The sequence below is a fragment of the Giraffa tippelskirchi genome, chromosome 7 (genome assembly GCF_054371585.1).
Source record: "Giraffa tippelskirchi isolate mGirTip1 chromosome 7, T2T-mGirTip1v1.2.pri, whole genome shotgun sequence".
In the NCBI taxonomy this organism is placed as follows: Eukaryota; Metazoa; Chordata; class Mammalia; order Artiodactyla; family Giraffidae; genus Giraffa; species Giraffa tippelskirchi.
This window is the reverse complement of record NC_137281.1, coordinates 100,551,503-100,572,643: the sequence shown is the minus strand read 5'-3', so window position 1 is coordinate 100,572,643 and position 21,141 is coordinate 100,551,503. Positions and strand designations below refer to the sequence as shown.

Genomic DNA, 21,141 nt, shown 5'->3' with positions numbered 1-21,141 from the left:
AGGCTCCCAATGAGAGAATCTTGAAGTCATTCTTCCTTCTCCAGATCACCCAATATTTTCTTCCCTCAACCTGCCCCATCCCCCCATCTCTGCTGCTCCTGACTTGGCCTCGGCTTTCATCATCTCTGGCTTAAACTCTTGCAGCTGCTGCTAACTCAGTCCTACAGTCAATCCTCAGCATAATGAACACAGTCCTGTTCTGACATAATAACCTGCCTAAAAGTTGTTACCAGCTCCTTAATGTAAGCTACTCAGAATGGAGGTTTCCTTCTCAGTAATGTTGTTATTGTTGTTTGGTCACTGTCAGGTCTGACACTTTGTGATGTCATGGCCCACCAGGCTCCTCTGTCCATAGAATTTTCCCAGGCAAGAATACTGGAGTGGGTTGCCATTTCCTTCTCAAGGGGATCTTCCCAACCCAGGGATCAAACCTGCGTCTCCTGCATTGGCAGGCAGATTCTTTACCACAGAGCCACCAGGGAAGTCACCTCAGTAAAATGGGGACAGTTTAATAAGAGATTGTATGTCTGGAAGTTAGTAAAGACTCAGCAGATGCTAGTTAATATTATTCTGCCTGGAACTTGTGCTGCTTGGACCCTTCCCCCATCCAGAGCATCTCCCACCTGGGAAGTTGCGACAGCCTCCGGCAGAGCAGCCCCTCACCCAGCGGCCCTCGTTCACGGACACTGTCCAAGTCTGAAGCTTGTCGGACTCCAGGGCATCAGCTGTGAGGTTGCAGATCTCCAGCTTTGTGAAATGGTATATGAAGTCATCGTAGGACATCCTGAGAGATTGGAAGAAGAGTGAGACCTATTTGGGAGGCTGGGAAAGGTAAGAATGCAGGGCTAACACAGCACAATGAAATAGTCCAGAGCAACTTTGTCACAGTCCTAGAGAGGACCCTGTCCTTCCTTTCTTAGTGTCAACACTGTGTCAGTTCTTTTTTTAAATTTTTATTTATTTTTTTTTTAAATTTGGCCTTGCCATGTGGCTTTTGGATAGTTCCTGACCAGGGATCGAACCTATGTCCTCTGTAGCAGAAGCACAGAGTCCTAAGCACTGGACTGCCAAGGAAGGGTGAGGAATGGAAGGAACTGCCAAGGAAGTTCCAACACTATCAGTTCTGATGTATCTCTTGCGTTAACAACTCAAACTCATGCGTTCTTGCTGGAAGAGCTTGGCAGCAATTCACTTCTCCACAGTGGTCCTGTGTGCCCCTCCACTGAGCCCAAGCACTGTACCAGGCACAGGGGAGAGGTAGCTGGGGAAGCACAGACAATTAAGCAAGCAATTTTAAAGGTGATGAGTATCACAAATTAATCCCAATCCTGAGGAAAACAAGTGGGTCCAGAAGAAAGTTCCCTTTAATCTGAGACTTGAAGGCTCAGCAGAAATGATCTGAGTGAGGGTGAGAGTGGCATCGGGTGAGCCGAGTAAATAGGGCTTCCTCCACTCAGAAAACAGCTCCACCAAGGCCAGGAGCAAGTGGCTGGAGCAGTGTATTGGTGGAGTGTCACAAAACAGCGGGAGCCATAGCACACTGGCCCGGTCTGGGGCCCGGTCATCACCATAACTCTCAGGCTCTCTCAAAACCCTCAATATTGCTGGGTCTCTGGCTGGATTTGGAGGATAGGGCTCAGATGTCCCAAGGGCTGGAATCTGACGGCCACTTTCTGGGGTTGGAGGTTTGAGATTTCAGTGCCCACCCCATCCCTTACCCTTCAGAGTCCTCTTGGGTCCCGGACTCACCAGAACTCTCCATCCTCAGTGACCTGGTGCTGCAGACGGGCCTTCTCGTCCTTGTCCACATAGCTCCAGTCCTTCCAGCTGGAGGGACAATGGAGGTGTGATGAAAGGGAAAAGAAAGGGAAATCCTGATATGAGCTGGGCTAGGAGGTGTCAGAGAAATAGAAACAAAATAGCTCCTCTCCCAACTGCAGCCAGTGTGAACCATTGAAATGCAAATCTGACCTGATACCCAATAATCGCTTCCCACCATCCTCAGGATTAAGACCAAGCTTTTAAAATGGTTTATGAGGGCCTGACTTTTCTCTGATTAAAACTTTAACCATTCCTCACCCTTTCAAGTTAGGACTTGGGCCCTGGAAATAGGTAAATTGGGATTTCAATTAAATTATACCAGTACTAGCTGTAACCCTGGGCAAGTCACTTCACCTCTCACAGCTTCTGTTTTCTCAACTGCAAAAGGGAAATGATTATGTCACCTACTCGCAGTGCTATGATGAGCAAGAGATGAAATATTGCATGTAAAACTTTTAGAACAGGCCCATCATCTAATAAGTAACTGTCTGAGTTACTGACAGACTAAACAGGGAAATTTCTCCTTCCTCTTGCCACCCCATGAAACATCCCAGTTTTGTATTTTTTAAAGGCTGGGCAGTTTTACACACTCTCTCCCAAAGAAGGAGGAACTAAAGTACCTTTGTGAGGAGAATGAAGCTAAACTGGATCGTCTCTGGAGAGGTTAGGGATTGAAGAAGTGCTTGGAATCAGGAAATACCAGAGGGAAGATGGAAATTCCTGAGACCAGCAGGAGAGATGCAGTGTGGGGCGGGGGGGGGGGGGGGGGGGGCGTAGGGGGGCGGGGGGGGGCTCTCCTTGAGTGACCAACGCTGAGTCCCACTTGTCAACAGTCCCTAAAGTGGAGGAATTGGCAGAAAGTGGACCCCAAGATCTGAGACTGGAGAACACAGTGAACACAGTGAGGGTCCCTGTGGGTGACTGGGACCAGCAGGCTGGTAGACCTATGGGGCACCAGGGACCCTCCCAGAGCAGAGAACCCAGTTCAAATGCCACCCCTCCAGGCAACCTTTTGCTACCTTCCTCTTCCCTCAAACTATGAGATGGGCTCCTGCTTTGTGACCCTAACTATAGCATTTATCTCAATGATTAGTGTTTTTCTGTCCTTCCCACTAGAACTTAAGGCCTATAGGGCAGGGTCTGAATCTCTGTGTTCATTTCTAAGTCCCCAGACAGAAGCATGGGGCCTGACACATACTGCGCAATGAGGTATCTGGGATTTGTCACACAGATAAGAGAAGAGAACAGTAAGGAGACCAGAATCAGCACCTTATTGGTCTACCCAGCAAAGCTACCTATTCACAGAATGCCCCCAGAGCTTAGGACTGTGCCTGGGATTCAGTAAGTGCTCAACACATACTTGCTAAGTGAATGAATGGCCCAATAAGCCAGTATTTATGGTGCCCTGAGATGAGAGATATGTTAAAATTAGCACAGGGGCTGAGGGTACACACAGCCTGGTTGTGGTCCTTCTCAGCTAAGGAGTCCTGCTCTGCCCCCTTGGGAATAAAAGAGCTCCAGGGTCCACTCTCCCTGCAGACAGGCAGTCAGGAGCCAGCGATTGGGGTAGGACAATAAAGGCTTTGTGAAGGTTCTGGAGTCTTCACAATAGCTTCCTGCCTCTGTGTGCTGTTTTAGCTGCTCCCAGTCACTTGCTCCCAGTAGTAAGTAGTACAGTTCTTTCAAAGGACCTATGCATCTCTTCCTGGGGCCAGTGAGGGAGAGGAAATCGTAGCACTGGCTAAGCTCTCTCCAACACCATCACATTTTCTCCTCATAATAGCCCACCAGGTAGCTGCTAACATTTCCCTCATTTTATAGATAATTACGAGAAAGGAAGTTACTTGTCCAGTCAGACCACTGCATCCAGACTCCCCTCCTGCCTGGACATAGCCCATGCTCTCTAGGATCTTTCCTTTCCCCTCAATGGCCATCAGCAAGCTCTTGGGGTCCCAGCTTTCCGAGGCTCTGCTCCCAGCCCTACCCTGGAGCCACACCCCTTCTATTCCCAGCCCTTCCCTGGAGTCATGCCCTCTTCTGTTCCCAGTCCTTCCCTAGAGCCACACCCCCTTTTCACCTCTGTGGATCATTGCTTTTAAGGGTGATTTTAGACCAAGCATTTGTAGTACTCTTATGGCTTGGTCCCCAACCCAACCTTGTCCCAGGTTCTGTTGTCCCCTACTCATGGGGTCCCCTCACCTACCTGTCACTCCAGGAGCCATTCCACTCCACCTGGCCCCAGGGGTTCCGCAGCCGCACCAGCTTCACTTTCTCACCCTTGTACAGGGCCTTGGGCAAAGAGGAAAAGCTCTCTTGCTCTGGACTTTCTGAAAGAGGGGGTCTTCTGTCTTGCCCTGAGGGTTGGGGTGGGAGTGGGGAGAGGATCCCATACAGGGAGCTGTCCTGCTTGATCAAGGAGACTAATCACAAGCTGGCTGTGAAATGGCAGAACCTTAGCATGACCTTACAGGAGTCAGGCTTGGCCATCACCTTGACATCTGCTAAGAAGTGATTTTCACAGCGAACATCTGGCCATTTAGAAATTTGGGTGGAGTGGGTGGAGGAGGCAGGACATATAATGTAGGGCTCTGCTGGCAGTTAGGTATCTCTGCATGAATTATTAATAGAAAAAATGCCCCTGCTGGCTGAAGAGCGACAGAAAATGTCCCCTCTAAGTAGATCAATCAGAAAAAGGGGCCCCTTCCTCCTGTCTGCATGGGCTGCTGTGGACAACTGCCTGTTTCTGCCCATCCCTATGACCAGGGCACAACTGCCCAACTGTGCACAAGGGGCCTGACAAACTCCCTGTCTGTGTCGTGACCCAGTTAAGGCCAGATGGGCCAGTGGAAGAAAAACATCATTACTGACCATGAAAAACAAGAAACACAAGAGTCCATAAAATTAATTTCATAAAACCAAAGTGATTTCTATTTGTTCTTTGGAAATGTTGGGGCAATTGTTATCTTTAGCAATTTAAAAACAAACATAAGCTGAGCACTGTCTTGTGGCAAGATCCACCTACAAGTCCCAGTAGTCTCCTTCAACCCCAGGCACTCAGCCCGAGTACCTGATTGGAGGCAAATTCTGCAGATGCAAAGGGGCACAGAAAGCCAAGTCCTGACTTCAGGAGGTTCCCCCAAGTAGCCCCTGAAGTTCTATCCCTCCATACCCTGCCAGGCTCACCTCCTCCAGCCCAGTGACTGAGTAGGCGTGGCCTTTGACCAGCCCACAGGCCATTCTTGTCTCAAACTGAACTGGAACAATTGTCTGTGGAGTGAAAACCAGAAAGCCTGTCAGGGCTTGTTTTCTGAGACAAAGTTCACACTGGTTTGCATCCTAGGTTCAGTGAGGACAAGGACTCCTCCATACCATGGAAACATGCCTCCTAGCCATGAGAAGACCCTCACTATCCCTTTAAGAGAGCCAAGAATATGCAGCCCAGACAAGGTGTTTCAAGCTGGTCCCCTGACCATTGGAGAACAATGTGGAGGCTGGGGCCGCGAGGTGAGTGAGAGCGTGCCTGGTCCTCCTTTCTGGATCCCTTGGGGTCTTTCAAAGGAAGAAATGGGGGTGGATGGAGGCTGCCTTGGGTCAGGTTCCCCTTCCCCAAGCCCACCCAGGGTTGACTATTCCTGGAAGAGAAAGGGATTGAGAAAAGGGGTGAGATGAAACATGGAGCTCTAACCTTTTATCTTTATATCCCCTCACCTTCTCCACCCACCCTAGAACATGTCCAAGAAATTAAAAGTAGACTTCCTTAGTGGTCCAGTGGTTAGGACTCCATGCCTGCAATGCAGGGGGTGCGGGTTTGACCCCTGATTGGGGAACAAAGATCCCACGTGCCATGTGATGTGGCCAAAAACTAAAAAAAAGAAAGAAATTAAAAGTTCCTGCACCCAGGCAGAGAATTCCAAGGCAGCCAGAGGAGAGTCCTGCTCAGACATGACTGCTTCAGGGAGCAGGGAAGTCTCTTCCATCTGAGATTTGCAGCCACAGGAGATCCTTGGCAGAAGGGTAGGATGGCCAAAACCCAGTGAGCCCTAGATGGATCTCTGTGGCTTCACTCTGCCTGGTGATATGACAGCTTCAAGAGGTAGCCTGCAGCCCTTTTCAAAGTGAGGGGTATGTGAGACGCCAAGGCTTTTGGCATCTCAACCTCTTCCAGATTTCAGTCTTTAGAGGACCCAGACCATGTGAATAGAAAGGGAGGTGGGGCGGGCAGGAGGTTCATGAATCTCTCAGTTCTAGACCAGGGAAACCACTTGAAATGACTCTTGTGGCATTACATATGCATTTCCGGCTATTCCACTACTGGCCATCTGTCCAAAGAAAACTGTCCTGGATGGACACAAAGATGTATCTAACAGGATGTTCACTGAAACATTTAAAAATTATAGCCAAAACAGAAAAAGAAAATATTTAAATTCCCAATAATAAGTTATGGGGTAAAAAAATTACAATTTATCTGCATGTTGGACTATTGTATAGCCACTAAAAATGTTACAGAAGACACACTAAGAATGTGATTCTTGTTGGCACATTAGGTATATAAAGCTAACTGAAAAAGAAGCATGCTGCAAAGAGGTATATACACTATGACTGCATTTCAAAAATAAAAGTTTAGGTGTATGCATAGAAAAATCCTAGTAGGACATATGCCAAATATTATTATCCCCAGATAGGGAAAAAATAGGTTCATTTTTCCTCTGCTTTACTGTATAGCATGTATTACTTCCAAAACTACTAGAATATAATCTCTGGGGTGGGGGTGGGGAGTGTGTGGAGACTGCTCATTCCTTAGAATCCTAAACAAATGGGAGAGAATTTTCTTTGTTAGAAGAGTGCCTAGTAGGAGCTCAGTAAGTAAGTGTCAAATACATAAATGAATGCACTAGAAGGAGAGAAATACTTTACAAATAAATGAAATCTCTCTCATAAATATTTATGCCAGTTAATTCATTATCAGAGAAACTGCCTGGACCATGGAGTATGAAGGAATCCCTCCTCCCTCGCCAGAGATTCCCTCCAAAAGCTGTCTCCCCCACGTTCCTCAGGAGCCTTGGAGTGAGCAAGAGATTCCAACCCAGACCCCTGGAAGGTCCCAGGAGGAGCCCACGTGGGAGGTGCCCGCTGCTGAGGAAGGTCTGACACCACACAACACCCCCGGGCCATGCAGGTGGGAGTACACACCCGAGTCGGTCTCTCATCTGAGCATCCCTCAGGGATGAGGTCTGAGTCCCTCAGCCGTGAGTCATCCATATTCCTCACCATCCGCTCAATCAACTCCCCCATTTTCAGCCCAGAAGGAGAGGTTCCATAGGTCATGTTTGTGCCATCCTGAGGCCCAACAGGGAGGGCAGGGGACAGTCCAGGAGAGGGAGAGAGAGTAAACAAAGGAGGGTGATAGAAAGGGACGGAGAAAGAAAGAAGGGAGGTCATAGACAAAGAAACAGAGGAGAGATAAGTAGAGCATGAATGGAGAAAAGATGGAGAACAGTGATGCAGAAAGAAAACGTTTGTCCATGGGTGCTTCATTCTCCCAAGCTTTCCCATCTACCGGGTGTACTAGGAGAGGAAGGAACAGGAATTCAGCTTGGGCCCCTTCCCCACCAACAGAGATAACCAAGACTATTAGAATACATTGACTACCCCCCAGGGAAGGTGTATCTCCTGGCCTGTCTGCCATCCCCTTCCCCTTGGCTCTGGTCTCAGTTCACAACACTTCATTGAGAGGTGGACTGCAGGCTGAGCTTCTCCCAGATTACAACACAAAGCCTGTGTCCCATGTGAGAAATATGATCAAAGCTCAATGACTGGGGAGGCTTTCTTAGAGAACTGGTAGGTTCAGGTCCATAGCCCGGTGTGTGGCCAGCTTGCTAGGGGCATGCTGGAACTGAGAAACACCAGCCCAGGAGGCCTATTTCCACCTAAATTCTAGGATCTTTATTGAAAACCTCCAGAAACTTCTCCCTTTGAGAAATTCCCAATTTTCAAAGTTGAGAGCTACTTTTCTGCTTCCTAAAACAGAACGTTCACCCTGTTCCAGAGAAAAGCCCTGTGCTGCTGTTCACTGGGTAAGTCTTCCCAGTAGTTGGCAGCTCCCTGTCCTGCATCCCACACCCCAGACTTACATCAATGGAGCAGCCCATGAGGGAACCCCTCTCGATGGCTTTCTTCATGATCTTGTACATGTCTCTGGGAGCATCTTTGATTTCAAAAAACTCTGTCACTCCTCCCGTGAAGTCCTCCATGGCCTCTGTAGTGTTCCCACCTTTCAGGGCTTCATACGAACCATGGAGCCTTAGAGATAGGATGAAGACTAGTCTGGGGTCACAGGGTTCCAGGAAACATGACCCAGGTACCCCTGGCTCCAGGACTTTACTCTTGGGTCCTGTGATGCTGTCTTGTCCAAATTCTCCAACAACTCTGTAAGCTTTTCAACAGATACTATGATTCCCTTTCTTCACAATGGAGAAACTGAGCCCAGAGGCATGTGACCAGCTAAGGCCACAGAGGGGAGAAACACTGGGACTGGAACCCGCTATTCCCACTTCCTGATTGTTCTCTTTCCACCGTACTCGGAATCTGAAGTAGGGCTCCATTAAAGCCATTAGTAGCTGGAGTGGAGCTTCTGAGAGGCAACATGGCTTTTATTCATATATTCTGAGCTCCAGTGTTATGTGACAGCCTGGATGGGAGGGAAGTTTGGGGGGAAATGGATACATGTATACATTTGGCTGATTCCCTTCACTGTTCACCTGAAACTATCACAACATTGTTAATCAGCTATAGCCCAATACAAAATAAAAAGTTTTATATATATATACATACATATGTGTATATATAGTGAGCTCATGAGGTTGAGTCAACCAAGGCTCTGGGATTTGAGTTCCAGAGAAATAATGCTGGGATCCAGGATCTGTAGTGCCACCAAGAAGGAAGCTAAAGATTTCCAATGGAAGCTAAAGATTTCCCATCCTCATCTTACTTAGCATAAGCCTTCTCCAGCAGAGCACTCCAGAACTCATTGCGATGGTTGGATTTGGTGAAAACCAGTTGATTGTTGTAAGTTGGCAGGCAGTCATCAATAACCACGTCCACCCAGTCTCCATAGCGCCAGAACTGCACAGAAGCATCAAGCACAGTGCCATCCTCAGATTACCAGTGGGAACTTTGTCCCTACCCCACATTCCTTTTGTTCATACTATTCTGGGTTTAGAGAGGGTGAATCTTTCTTTAAGTGGACTGTGAGCTCTTTGAGGGCAGGAAGTACATTACAAACCATTATATCTCTTCCACACAGTCCAGCTCAGTACAGGGGATGGTAGGTACTGATTTCGTATCTGAGGGCTTGAGATTTTCCTTCTGCTCTGTAGGTCTGGGAAGGGCCTAGGTATCAGTATTTTTAGTTATCTCAGCTGATCCTCATATGCAGTCAGGGCTGAGAAGCACTGGTCTAGAAGAAGGTGACGTACAATGTACTTCTTGATGACAAATAAGGTAGGAATTGTTGTTGAAGAAGAAGGATTGACATAGAAATGGAATGTGACCCAGAATATACTCTGGTTAAAGCAGGAACACTGTCCAGTAATCCCAGTTCTAGATGATGTTCTTTCTTGAACAAATCAGTTTTAACCCAAGAAAGCCAAAAGTAGTTTAATTTCCTTCTAATGACATTTACTCTCCTATAAACAAGAAAGCAAAAATCTGTGTGGTCTTTGTGTTTATGATCCTTTAGGTTTCAGGCCTTTAAATACCCAAGGGGAGTGAGCAGCTTGATGGCATAGGGAAAGAACAAGACTTGGGGCCCCGCTGCCCTGTCTGCACTGGGATGACAGCAGGATTCTGATCCTAAACCTGCAGAGAAGACCCTTTCTGAAGGCCTTCCATCCTGGGATACAAGATCCACTAATGATCTGGGTCAGTCCAGGACATTTGGAGCCTTCAGGGCTGTTCAGAAGCCTCAAAACACCCGTAGATGCAGGTGCCCACATACGAAGCTCATTTCAGTTCTGGGTCAGCATGGGGTTTGGCTCTTTGCTAGGACAATTTGGATCCAGAAAGTTTCCAGTGTCTGAACTTATTCTGAAACCAAAAGACTCATTGCTGGGCCAAGCCAGAAGCCTGGTGCCCAGATTAACCAGACTTTTCTTCCAGAGCCCGGAAGGGGTGAATGATAGTGTTGGTATAGACTTGTGTTGGCATTTCTTTTGCAGCCCAAAGGGCCCTCTGAATTCCCAGTGCTAGTGTCTTAGGGATTTACTTGAGAAGGGCTTCTGGTTATCACACAGAAGCCTGACAGCTGGAAAGGTAAAAATAGACCAAAAGGCCAGCAAACAGGATATCCTTCAACCTTTCTGGGACCTAACGGAAGGTGTAGGGGTTTAAGGGTAGGAAGAAATAAACAACTACTTCCTCACAAGCTTGAGGCCTGAAGGGGGACACTGCCCACACGCATAGCTGGGTGGGTGGGTGGGAATATTTCCTGGAGCTACTGAGAAGTCAAGGCCGGAAGACCAGTGGTAGGTGGACAGCCCGCTGGCCCTCTTAACTACAGTCCCTTGACCTCACCTGGAAGTGAAAAATCCCCGCGTAGTTTTCGGTGAAACTCTGATCATGGGGTATGACCCGGAAAAGCAGACGCTCGTTCAAGGTCAGGCAAGCGATGGCTGCAAGAAACCAGCAGTCCCCTGCAGGCAAACATGTGACACAGGTCACAGGAGGGCCCACACCTCCAGGGAAGAAGGAGACTCCATCCCCATCAGCTGCTCTGCTTTGTGGAGAAGGGTGTGCACTTGGCTCTCACTCTCCTGCTTCCAGATCTGACCTTACGGAAGTGTCAGTCAAGCAAAGGAGTGTGACTGCAGTCCCTGGACCATGCAATCAACAGGGTAACTTACTCCCTCGTGACTGCTTTCCTGAAGGCTATAGGCAATTCCTCTGTCTGCATTATAAGCTCAGACCTCCATTTGGACCTCAATGGAGACTGAGCAGTGGGAGTCATAATTGGGTCATTCTTTCTAACACCTGTAGGAAAGCTGCCTGCCCTGCACCTTTGTTATGTGACTGCAAAATCTGAGCATCTGAGAGCCATCAGTCCAGCCCATTTGTACTGTAAGGAAAGCTGGTTAGTATTTGGAGGTGGCACTTTGCCCTGTTTGTGTGTGCGTGTGTGTGTGTGAGTGAATGTCCGAGTGGCAGGGCAGGAACACTAACAGAACACAGGTTAGGTTATGCAAGGCCTTTGTTGTGCTGTGTGGGATGTCACGGCATCTTTGAGACTGCAGAGGGGAGGCTGAGAGCCTCCACAGGCCTCTTCACACCACCACTACCAGCCTCCCCACTCCCCACCTCCCAAGCAGCCAGCCTCTCCTCTGAAACAGTATGTTGGTTGGAAGGCCCAGGTTATTAGCTGGCCAGGGCTCTGCAGGCAGCCTTCCTTCAAGAGCAGGATGTCAGATATTCAAAACCTCTTCAGCCTCTCCTTCCGGGACCAAATTAGCTAAATTCCTTTCATTTGGCCTTGAGTGCCCCTTTTCCCTCAAGTTCTAAATTGTGTCTGTTGATATTTGTTTCCTCCAACTTTATTTTACAGAACTTTTCTGTAGTTCGCACTGAAGACAATACCTTCCAAATAAGAGGCTGAGACAGAGGAAGCAGCCAAGCTAATTAACCAGACAGAAAATTGGATGCTCATCCACATGGGACGTGTTGTCTTTGTTGAAAAGCTTCTTTAATACGTAGCTATTCTGGAGCAGTTTAAACAAGAGTTCACATTATTGAAAGCACTTTTTGTGAGCATATAGATTCTGCATGCCCAAGGAACATGCATGGCACACAGTTTCAGAGCTGCCTTCTAAGGAAGGTTGTTGTTATTTAGTCTCTAAGTCATGTCTGACTCCTCATGACCCCATGGACTTAGCCTGCCAGGCTCCTCTGTCCATGGGATTTTACCAGGCAAGAATAGTGGAGTGGGTAGCCATTTCCTTTTCCAGGGACTCTTCCTGACCCAGGGATCAAACTCCCATCTCCTGCTTTGGCAGACAGATTCTTAACCACTGAGTCACCAGGGAAGCCCTTTAAGGGAGGTGGGTCCTGCTAGAAACAGGAATTTTGTCTTGCTGAGTGGGGTGTGTGAGTGTCCTGGAGACTATGGAGAGGAGGTACACCTCCTGTTGTGACACAAGGCAAAAAGCTGGTGAGAAAGGTGGGAGGGACAGAAGTTAAATGAAGCAATCACCAACACAGAGCTGAATAAGTTTAAATAATGTAATCAAAACTACCTCCCCCAAATTCATTACAAGCAAAACCAGATTATTGTCCCTTTACTTACTGTAAAAGGATCATACCTCTTAATCACCCCTTGATTGTTTGGCTAAACAGGACCAGAGGAACTTTCCTACCTAGGTCTCCTTGGCAGATGTCAGTTCTATTGGCTCCACCAATGATAAATCGGGGATTCTCACAAATTTCCTGTGAAGCAAAAAGGAAATAATAATAGTAGTAGTAGCTATTATTTACTGAGGTTCATATGCAGTAGTGGCATCACATATCAGGAGTTTTACACATGAGCTCATTTAAACCTCAGAAATGCCCATGAATTGGATACTATCATTCTTATTTTTCAGATGAGAACACCAAGACTCAGAGAGGTTAAGAACTTGCCCAAGGACACACAGCTAGCAGGGAGGAGAAACCAGATGCATGGCTCCTTTTCTCATTGTTCCACGTTGCTCCTTCACAGTGATATACTGTCTGAGTAAGGAAGCACCTTGAGAGTTAGGGCAGTGTCACTACTGTCACAGCTTTGACCAAGGGACAGTAGAAAATACAGCTCTTGTTTGTTTTTTTTCTAAGCCAGGAAAAGAGGTGCAGGAGGGAAAGTAAGGATCTTTTTCCCTAAGATGTGGTAACATAGATATTTAGTATCAGCATGTGTCCCAAGGGCCACAGGACTTGAGGGCTGGGGATAGCCAAGAGTAAATTTGACATGGGCCTCGAAGGCCTCCCAGTCTGTTGGCAAGTATGTTTCTTTAATAAAGCTAATCCTACATGACACCCTGGTCTCAGCAGTTTTCAAATCCAGGCACTACCAGTTATATGCATCCCAACAGAGGCCAACAGAGGGTGCTCTTGTGTTTGTTTGGATGTGCCATGCTTTGTATTTTAACTTTTGAAATAATTAAAGATTCTGTGTTTTGGTTTTAACTTCGTCCTTCACAGCTTCAGGAAGCCTTGCTATCTTGGTGACATAGCCCTCTCTGTTTTTCTGTCTTGCCTAATACAACAACCCAGGTGAGTGAGCTCAGTGAGTGAATCTCCCTGAGCTCAAGGATCTCTCTCACCTACTAGATGGAAAGTCGTGCATAGATCACACCATACACACCACCCCCTTGAAGCTCTTATCAATGGAAGGATAAACCCCAAATAATAATTTTTTAAAAGGTTATCTATAGGGGAAGAAAGGATTAAGTAGTGAATATAGGGATGGAAGCAAAACTCTGAATATATCTGTTTTAAAATAATTTTGACTTAGGAACCATGTACATTTTCTAGAATTAAAAACAAAAATTGAAGAAAATGCAGTTTTAGAAAGCAATCTGTAACTGTGAAAGAATAAAATTCTTATTTTAAGCTACCAAGTTTATGGTACTATATTACCGCAGCCATAGGAGCCTCATAAAAATGGCAAAAAGTACATGGGAAAAGGTTCAACATCATTAATCATAAGGGAAGTTTAGATTAACACTACAATGTGATACTGCTACACACCAAACAAAATGGTTAATACTGAAAAGAGTAATAAACTGGTACACTAATTTTAGCGGGGGGAAAAAAAGCAATCTGTAAAAGCTGAAAGCAAATTGAAGAAAAGGAACCTAACTGCTTATCAAATTGATGTCATGATCACATACATAAAATGAATTCTGTCAAGTGACTTGCAATGTAAAATGTTGGCTGTTTATTCCTTTTGGGATATATCCTAAGTTCAGTTCAGTTTAGTCACTCACTTGTGTCCAACTCTTTGCGACCCCATCTCTTTAAGAATTTTCCACAGTTTTTTGTGATCCACACAGTCAAAGTCTTTGGCATAGTCAATAAAGCAGAAGTAGATGTTTTTCTGAAACTCTCTTGCTTTTTCGATGATCCAACGGATGTTGACAATTTGATCTCTGGTTCCTCTGCCTTTTCTAAATCCAGCTTGAACACTGGAAGTTCACAGTTCAGGTACTGTTGAAGCCTGGCTTGGAGAATTTTGAGCACTGCTTTGCGAGCGTGTGAGATGAGCGCAGTTGTGCGGTAGTTTGAGCATTCTTTGGCATTGCTTTTCTTTGGGATTGGAATGAAAACTGACCTTTTCCAGTCCTGTGGCCACTGCTGAGTTTTCCAAATTTGCTGGCATATTGAGTGCAGCACTTTTACAGCATCATCTTTTAGGATTTGAAATAGCTCAACTGGAATTCCATCACCTCCACTAGCTTTGTACATAGTGATGCTTTCTAAGGCCCATTTGACTTCACATTCCAGAATGTCTGGCTCTAGGTGAGTGATCACACCATTGTGATTATCTGGGTCGTGAAGATCTTTTTTGTATCTTCTGTGTATTCTTGCCACCTCTTCTTAATATCTTCTGCTTCTGTTAGGTCCATACCATTTCTGTCCTTTATTGTGCCCATATTTGCATGAAATGTTCCCTTGGCATCTCTAATTTTCTTGAAGAGATCTCTAGTCTTTCCCATTCTATTGTTTGCCTCTATTCCTTTGCATTGATCACTGAGGAAGGCTTTCTTATCTCTCCTTGCTATTCTTTGGAACTCTGCATCCAAATGGGTATATCTTTCCTTTTCTCCTTTGCTTTTTGCTTCTCTTCTTTTCACAGATGTTTGTAAGGCCTCCTCAGACAACCATTGTGCCTTTTTGCATTTCCTTTTCTTGATGGTCTTGATCCCTGCCTCCTGTACAATGTCACGAACCTCCGTCCATAGTTCTTCAGGCACTCTGTCTATCAGATCTAATCCCTTGAATCTATTTCTCACTTCCACTGTATAATCATAAGGGATTTGATTTAGGTCATATCCAATTGGTCTAGTGGTTTTCCCTACTTTTTAAAATTCAAGTCTGAATTTGGCAATAAGGAGTTCCAAATTGGGAAAGGAGTATGTCAAGGCCGTATATTGTCACCCTGCTTATTTAACTTATATGCAGAGTACATCATGAGAAATGCCATGTCTGAATTCTGGTCTTGAATCCTGGTCTGGGAAGATCCCACATGCTCTCAGAGTAACTAAGCCCTTGAGACACAACTATTGAACCCTCGCTCTGGAGCCAGTGTTCTACAAGAGAAGCCGCTTCAGTGAGAAGCCCATGCACAACCATTAGAGAGTAGCCCCTGCTCACCGCAACTAGAGCAAAGCCCACATAGCAATGAAGACCCGGCATAGCCAAAAATAAGTAACTTCAAAAATAGATTTCATTAAAAAAGAAAATATGCAAAATTATAAAAGTGAATAACTGAAGTAAAAACCCTGCAATGTTAAAGCTGAGTTGGATATTTAAGTATAACTCATGATTTATTTTGGTCTCTCTAAAAAAATTTTCTATCCCCTGCACTAAAACAAAACAAAACATAAAAACTAGAAGCAGTAAAAATCTAGTAAAGAGAATATCAACTACCAGAATGTGGTCTTTAAAAACCATTTCCCCTTAATAAAATATAAAACTCTCATTATTTCAAATAAGACTCTTTCCTCTTAAAAAACAAAGAAAGCAATTAAGGTATAGTTAACATATGTTATTTTTGTCTCCCAAGTGTTTTGCATCCTTACAATACATTCCCCCTTCTCCTGATATTATACCTCAGTTTTCAGCTGGAGAGCAATCCTACAGTCAGCACTTGTTCTGGTGGGCTTCCCCCTTCACCCAGCTCCACACGGCTGTTAGGGGCAATTAGAGTGAGGGTGATTAGTTCAGGAATGGGCAGATGACCAAGTCTAGACCAAGAGATATGGGCTAAGTCTTTTAACTGTTGAGATAGAACTACATTCTCCTCCAGGAGTTACTAAACTGGAGAATGTCAGCCTGAAGCTTCTTGTGGCCATTTCTGCCCCTTTGTGAAGGTAATCTGCTTGAGAGTAAAGACAACTCAGAAGAAGCAGATGGAGGAGTGGGTGGAGAGGGCAGAGGTGAAAAATAGACAGACAGATAATATTAAGAAGTGTGTCTTGACATGGTTTGAGGCCTGGATTCAGTGTGTTTAAACCCAATCATCACCTTTGAAAATTCAGTTATAGAACGTTTTTTGGTTTAAGTTAGTTTGAGTTGGGCCTCTGTTACTTGCCAACTGAGACGCTTGACTACTGAGTGTCCTGCCCCTCTTATAAGGGAATATATTATAGAGTGACTCAAATGATGGAATTTTGGCCACATTTTTTAGCTGTAACAGGGGTAGCTTTCTCTCCTTGGGTCTATAGGTTTAGAGGCCTCATCCCCCCATCTGCCACCAATTCCAGGGCTGACAACTTGGAAAGGCAACAGCAGCTGCACTGCCTTCTCTCCCATCAAGTTAGAGGTCCAGCTATTTGAATGGAGTTACATATTTTGCAACGGTAGAGATTCCCCAATATATTACATTTACCTTCAATACTTCCTCAGCTAAATTCACCAAACACTAATTGGGCTTCTGAGTTTTGTACAGGGCTGGGGGATTTAAGGATATAATCGAAAGAGGAAATTATCCCTGCCTGCCCTCCGGGAAACCCCCAGCCTAGAGACCCGCAATTGTTTGTCCTCATGAGAGATGTCTGTTTGGTGACTGTCAGTTAGCAAGCTTGTTGAGGATTAATTCACAGAATAACTAGATTTGCCTAGATGCCCTCCTCACTGCCTACTTTTCTAGAGTGTCTGAGACCTGTTTTTGTTGGTTAATATGAACAAAGGGTAAGCCAGCTCTGTCACTTTAGCTTGGGGACCTAAGTCTTCTGGTCACTCCTTTGGCTATAATTTGGCATGAGACTGGATCTGTCAGTGATGGAGCCGCAGCAATTAGCAGCAGGTAACCATTTCCTCCATGTTTGAGTGCTGTGGTTTGCACAGTGTCTCCAAACATTGTTTTATTGTATACCTCCATCGTAAGAGCACTTCCCCGGTGGCTCGGATGGTAAAGAATCTGCCTGCAATGCAGGAGACACAGGTTGGATCCCTGGGTTGGGAAGATCCCCTGGAGAAGGGCATGGCTACTCACTCCAGTATTCTTGCCTGGAGAATCCTATGGACAGAAGAGCCTGGCGGGCTACAGTCCATGCTGTTGCAAAGAGTCAGACACAACTGAGCGACTAACACTTTCACTTTCTTTCCATCATTAAAATGTTCTGAACAAGCAACTCTACATAAGTATTTTTATCAGTTTTAAATTATCTGTGTGTATTATCCTAACATATAATGTGCATTATAAGATAAATAAAAACATACATTTTAAAGAGTGGGCTAATATGCATATAGGTAGGGGACTTCTGGTTTCAGCTCCAACATGTAAAGAGCTTGGAAGTCATTACTCCCTTCCTTACCACAAGAAAAAGCCAAACACCTGAAAACCAGTGACTTTGCTTGGACCCATCAGAGAATTGAGGTTAGAGATCAACCCACTATGCTGAAATAAAGACGCAAGTGAAACCAGAGAGTTATAGCCAAGATCTGTTTATCGGGGGCAGAAGCTGCCGCAGCCACAAAGTGGGAGAAACACTGAAATGGTAACTTTGATGAGTTTCTGGAAGCTGAGTGAGGACTAGCACAGAGTAAGAAACTTCTGGAGGCCACAGTCTTTAGCAGAACCCCGCCTCCCCCATACTTTCATGGTGTCTACCTCCAAAAATTCCACTAAGTTCTCATGGTGAAAATTCAAGAAAGATTCAAGAAAGGGGAAAAGACTTTTCCTGTCTTACCTATGTTGGGGGAAGGATATTACTCCCACTCTAGCTCCCTCTAGCCTTTCTCACCAACGAAGGGGAAAAAGCTATACCAGTGGAGAAACGTGTGAAGATCACAGCCCAGAGAGACAGGCGCATTAAAAGACAGAGCTTTAATCATTAGATTATAGAACACTTCCCCTCCCTCACTGTACTACCACATCAACAGGGCTCCAGTGAAATAATGGTGACTTAGAGCTGAAAGAGTTGCAAGATGTAAGCTCTGATAAGTACTTAGGAAAGCCCGAAGTCAAGAGAGGAAACAAAGCAAGGATATTAGAGGAATTTGAAGCTTCTGACATCTGCAGCTATAACAACCACAGCACAACCAACTTCTAGCCAGCCTAACATAAATCCTCATGCCAGGGCTTTTCTAGTGGTCCAGTGATTAAGACTGCACTCCCAATGCTGGGGGGACGGGTTTCATCCCTGGCCAGGGAAGTTCTGCACACCGCTATGGTGTGGCCAAAAAAAAAATCCACCTCATGCCAAAGGATTATTTATCTCAGTTCTTATTACCCAAAACAATGTCTACTTTTAACCAAAAACTACAAGAGATATCAAAAGGCAGGTAAAAGCAGTCTGAAGAGGTAAAGCAAACATCAGAACTAGATTCAGATATGACATAGATGTTGGAATTATCAAGTAGGGGATTTAAAATAATTATGACTAATGTGTCAAAATGGAAGAAGTAGATAGCATTCAAGAAAATGTTGGTAATATAAGCAGAGCGATGGAAATCAAGAAAGAATCAAAAGGAAACAATAGAAATAAAAAATATTACAACATATATTTGATTAGACATCAGTAGATTAGACAAAGGCAAAGAAAAAAATCAGCGAGATTGAAGATAAGACAATAGGAATTTCCTAAAGTGAAATGCAAAGAGAAGAATATAACAACAACAAAAAACAGAGCAGAACATCCAAGAATGGTGAGACATTCAAAATGTGCAACATATGCATAATTGAAATACTGGAGGGAAAAAAGAACAGAGCAGAAGAAATATTTGAAGTAATAATGCCCAAGAACTTTCCAAAATGAATGACAGATAACCAAATCACAGATCCAGGAAGCTCAAGGAGCATAAAGCAACATAAACACCGGCAAGAGAAAACATAACTACACTTAGGCATATCATATTCAAACTATAGATAACCAAAGATAAAGAAAAGATATTGAAAGAAGCCAAGAGGGGGGAAAATGCTCTAGAGGAAAAGAGACAAGAATTATAGCAGACTTTTCTTCAGAAACCATGCAAGCAAGAAAGAGTGGATTGAAATATTTAAATTGATGAGAGAAAACCCCATTAACCTAACATTCTATATGCAGAGCATTAATCTTTCAAAACTGAAGGACAGGGGCTTCCCTGGTGGTCCAGTGGTTAAAAATTTGCCTTACAGTACAGGAGACGTGGGTTTGATCCCTGCTTGTGAAACTAAGATCCCACATTCCACGGGGCAACTAAGCCTGTGTTCCGTAGCTAGAGAGAAACCTGTGCACCACAACAAAGATCCCGTGTGCCACAATTAAGACCCGATGCAGCCAAAAATAAATGAATTTTTTAAAAACTGAAGGAGAAATAAAGGCTTTGCAGACAAATAAAACCACAGGGAATTCATTTCCAGAAGACTTGCCTTGCAAGGAAGGTTAAAAGAAGCTCCTTCAGGAGAAGGAAAATTATTTAGAACACAAACCTGGACCTATATTAAAAAAGGAAAAGAATCAGAGAAGGCATAAATGAAGGTAAAATAAAGCTTGTATTTTTCTTAATCTAAAGGTAACTTTATTTAAAGTAATAAAAACAACATGTTGAGTACTTATAGCATATGGTAAGTGAAATGTGTGATAGTAATGTCTCGAGGGAAGGAAGGGAGAAATTGGGTATTTTCTGTTATAAGGTACTAGACTGCATATATGGACTTCCGCAGTGGCTCAGATGGTAAAGAACCAGCCTGCCAAACAGGAGACCCAGGCTCAATCCTGTGTCAGGAAGATCTCCTAGAGAAGAGAATAGCTACCCACTCCAGTATTCCTGCTGGAGAATTCCATGGACAAGGGAGCCTGGCGGGCTACAGTCTATGGGGTTGCAAGGAGAATACCCATTTCTGCTCTCAATATCACATGGAAGAGTCACTAAGACCACATTCTGGGTTATAAAACACACTTTGACAAATTTCAAAAAGTATAAAACATACAAAGTATGTTTTCAGATGACAGTGGAATGAAAATAGAAAGCAATAATAAAATAACTGAAAAACCCCAAATTATTTGGAAATTAAATGACATACTTCTAAATAACACACAAGTCAAAAAAGAAGTTCCAGGAGAAGTTACAAATTATTTCAAACTAAATAAAACTACAACATCAAAATTTGTGAAATGCAGTGAAACCAGGGCCCAGAGGGAAATCTACAATATTAAATGTATATATTAGAAAAGAAGAAAGATCTGCTATCAATACCAATATTCTACCTTATGACATTAGAGAAAGAAAAATATTTAAGTGCAAAGCAAGTAGAAAAAAAGAAATAATAAGAGCAGAATCAATGAAACTGAAAATAGCAAAACAATAGAATCAATAAAGCCAAAAACTGGTTCTTGAAAAGGTCAATAAAATTAATAAACCTCTAGTCATGCTAACCAAGGGAAAAAAAGGGAAGACACAAATTACCAACATCAAAAATGAAGAAATCACTACTACTGATCCCCTGGACATTAAAAGGATAATAAAAGAATACTACAGACAACTCTATGACCACGGGATCTGGTAACTTAGATAAAACATACTAATTTCATGGAAGACACAAACTACCAAAACATGCACAAGGACAAATAGATTATCTGAATATGGCTATACCTGTTAAAGACATTTGTTCAGTGATTAATAACCCTCCAAAAAAGAAAGCACCAGATCTAGATAATTTTATTGGCGAATTCTATCAAACACTCAAGGAAGAAATGATACCAATTCTCTACAATACCCCCTCCAGAAAAATAGAAGCAGAGGGAACACTTCATAACTCATTCTATGAGGCCAATATTACCCTAATACTCAAATCAGAAAAAGACATTGCAAAGTAAAACTAGAGACCAATATCTCTTATGAAAATAAAACCAAATCCTCAAAAAAATTAGTAACTCAAAAACAACAAAGTATAAATGAAATTATACACTACAGACAAGTGTGATTTATTCCAAATATGCAAGACTGGTTCAACATTTGAAAATCAATCATCACAACAGGCTAAGAAGAAAAATCAATGATCATATCAGTTGATGCACAGAAAGCATTTGACAAAATTCAATACCCATTCATGATAAAAACTTAGGAACAGAGGGCATGTCCTCAAGTTGG

At 44.1% G+C, this 21,141-nt stretch overlaps 2 protein-coding genes across 21 annotated transcripts in view; one reads left to right on the top strand and one right to left on the bottom strand.

Annotated features, from left to right (window-relative positions):
- Positions 1 to 21,141, bottom strand: part of CAPN3 (calpain 3) — a 50,383-nt gene that overhangs the window by 12,315 nt on the left and 16,927 nt on the right. For 6 of the 18 annotated variants that reach the window (XM_081507881.1, XM_081507876.1, XM_081507878.1 and 3 more), the window contains exons 2-10: positions 12,225 to 12,294; positions 10,393 to 10,511; positions 8,810 to 8,943; positions 7,953 to 8,121; positions 7,012 to 7,158; positions 5,005 to 5,088; positions 4,025 to 4,110; positions 1,750 to 1,827; positions 624 to 784 (exon numbers count right to left, since the gene is read on the bottom strand). In XM_081507881.1, the coding sequence (XP_081364007.1) occupies positions 624 to 784; positions 1,750 to 1,827; positions 4,025 to 4,110; positions 5,005 to 5,088; positions 7,012 to 7,158; positions 7,953 to 8,121; positions 8,810 to 8,943; positions 10,393 to 10,511; positions 12,225 to 12,294 (1,048 nt within the window). Of the gene's footprint in view, positions 1 to 623; positions 785 to 1,749; positions 1,828 to 4,024; positions 4,111 to 5,004; positions 5,089 to 7,011; positions 7,159 to 7,952; positions 8,122 to 8,809; positions 8,944 to 10,392; positions 10,512 to 12,224; positions 12,295 to 21,141 lie in introns of those variants that run through there. The other 12 variants (XM_081507886.1, XM_081507889.1, XM_081507893.1 and 9 more) reach the window with 3 other exon arrangements.
- Positions 373 to 13,043, top strand: LOC145512988 (uncharacterized). Of its 3 annotated transcripts, XR_014058984.1 has the most exons (7): positions 373 to 831; positions 5,162 to 5,325; positions 6,876 to 6,963; positions 7,849 to 7,895; positions 10,855 to 10,948; positions 11,417 to 11,529; positions 12,450 to 12,875. XR_014058984.1 is itself a non-coding variant. In XM_081507918.1 (6 exons), coding segments are annotated over exons 2-6 (390 nt in total). In that variant the 5' UTR covers positions 373 to 831; positions 5,162 to 5,199; the 3' UTR covers positions 11,418 to 12,875. The 3 variants fall into 3 exon arrangements, 1 of the variants encoding a protein (XP_081364044.1); XR_014058983.1 differs by having other exon boundaries at positions 11,417 to 13,043; XM_081507918.1 differs by having other exon boundaries at positions 6,876 to 6,997; positions 11,417 to 12,875.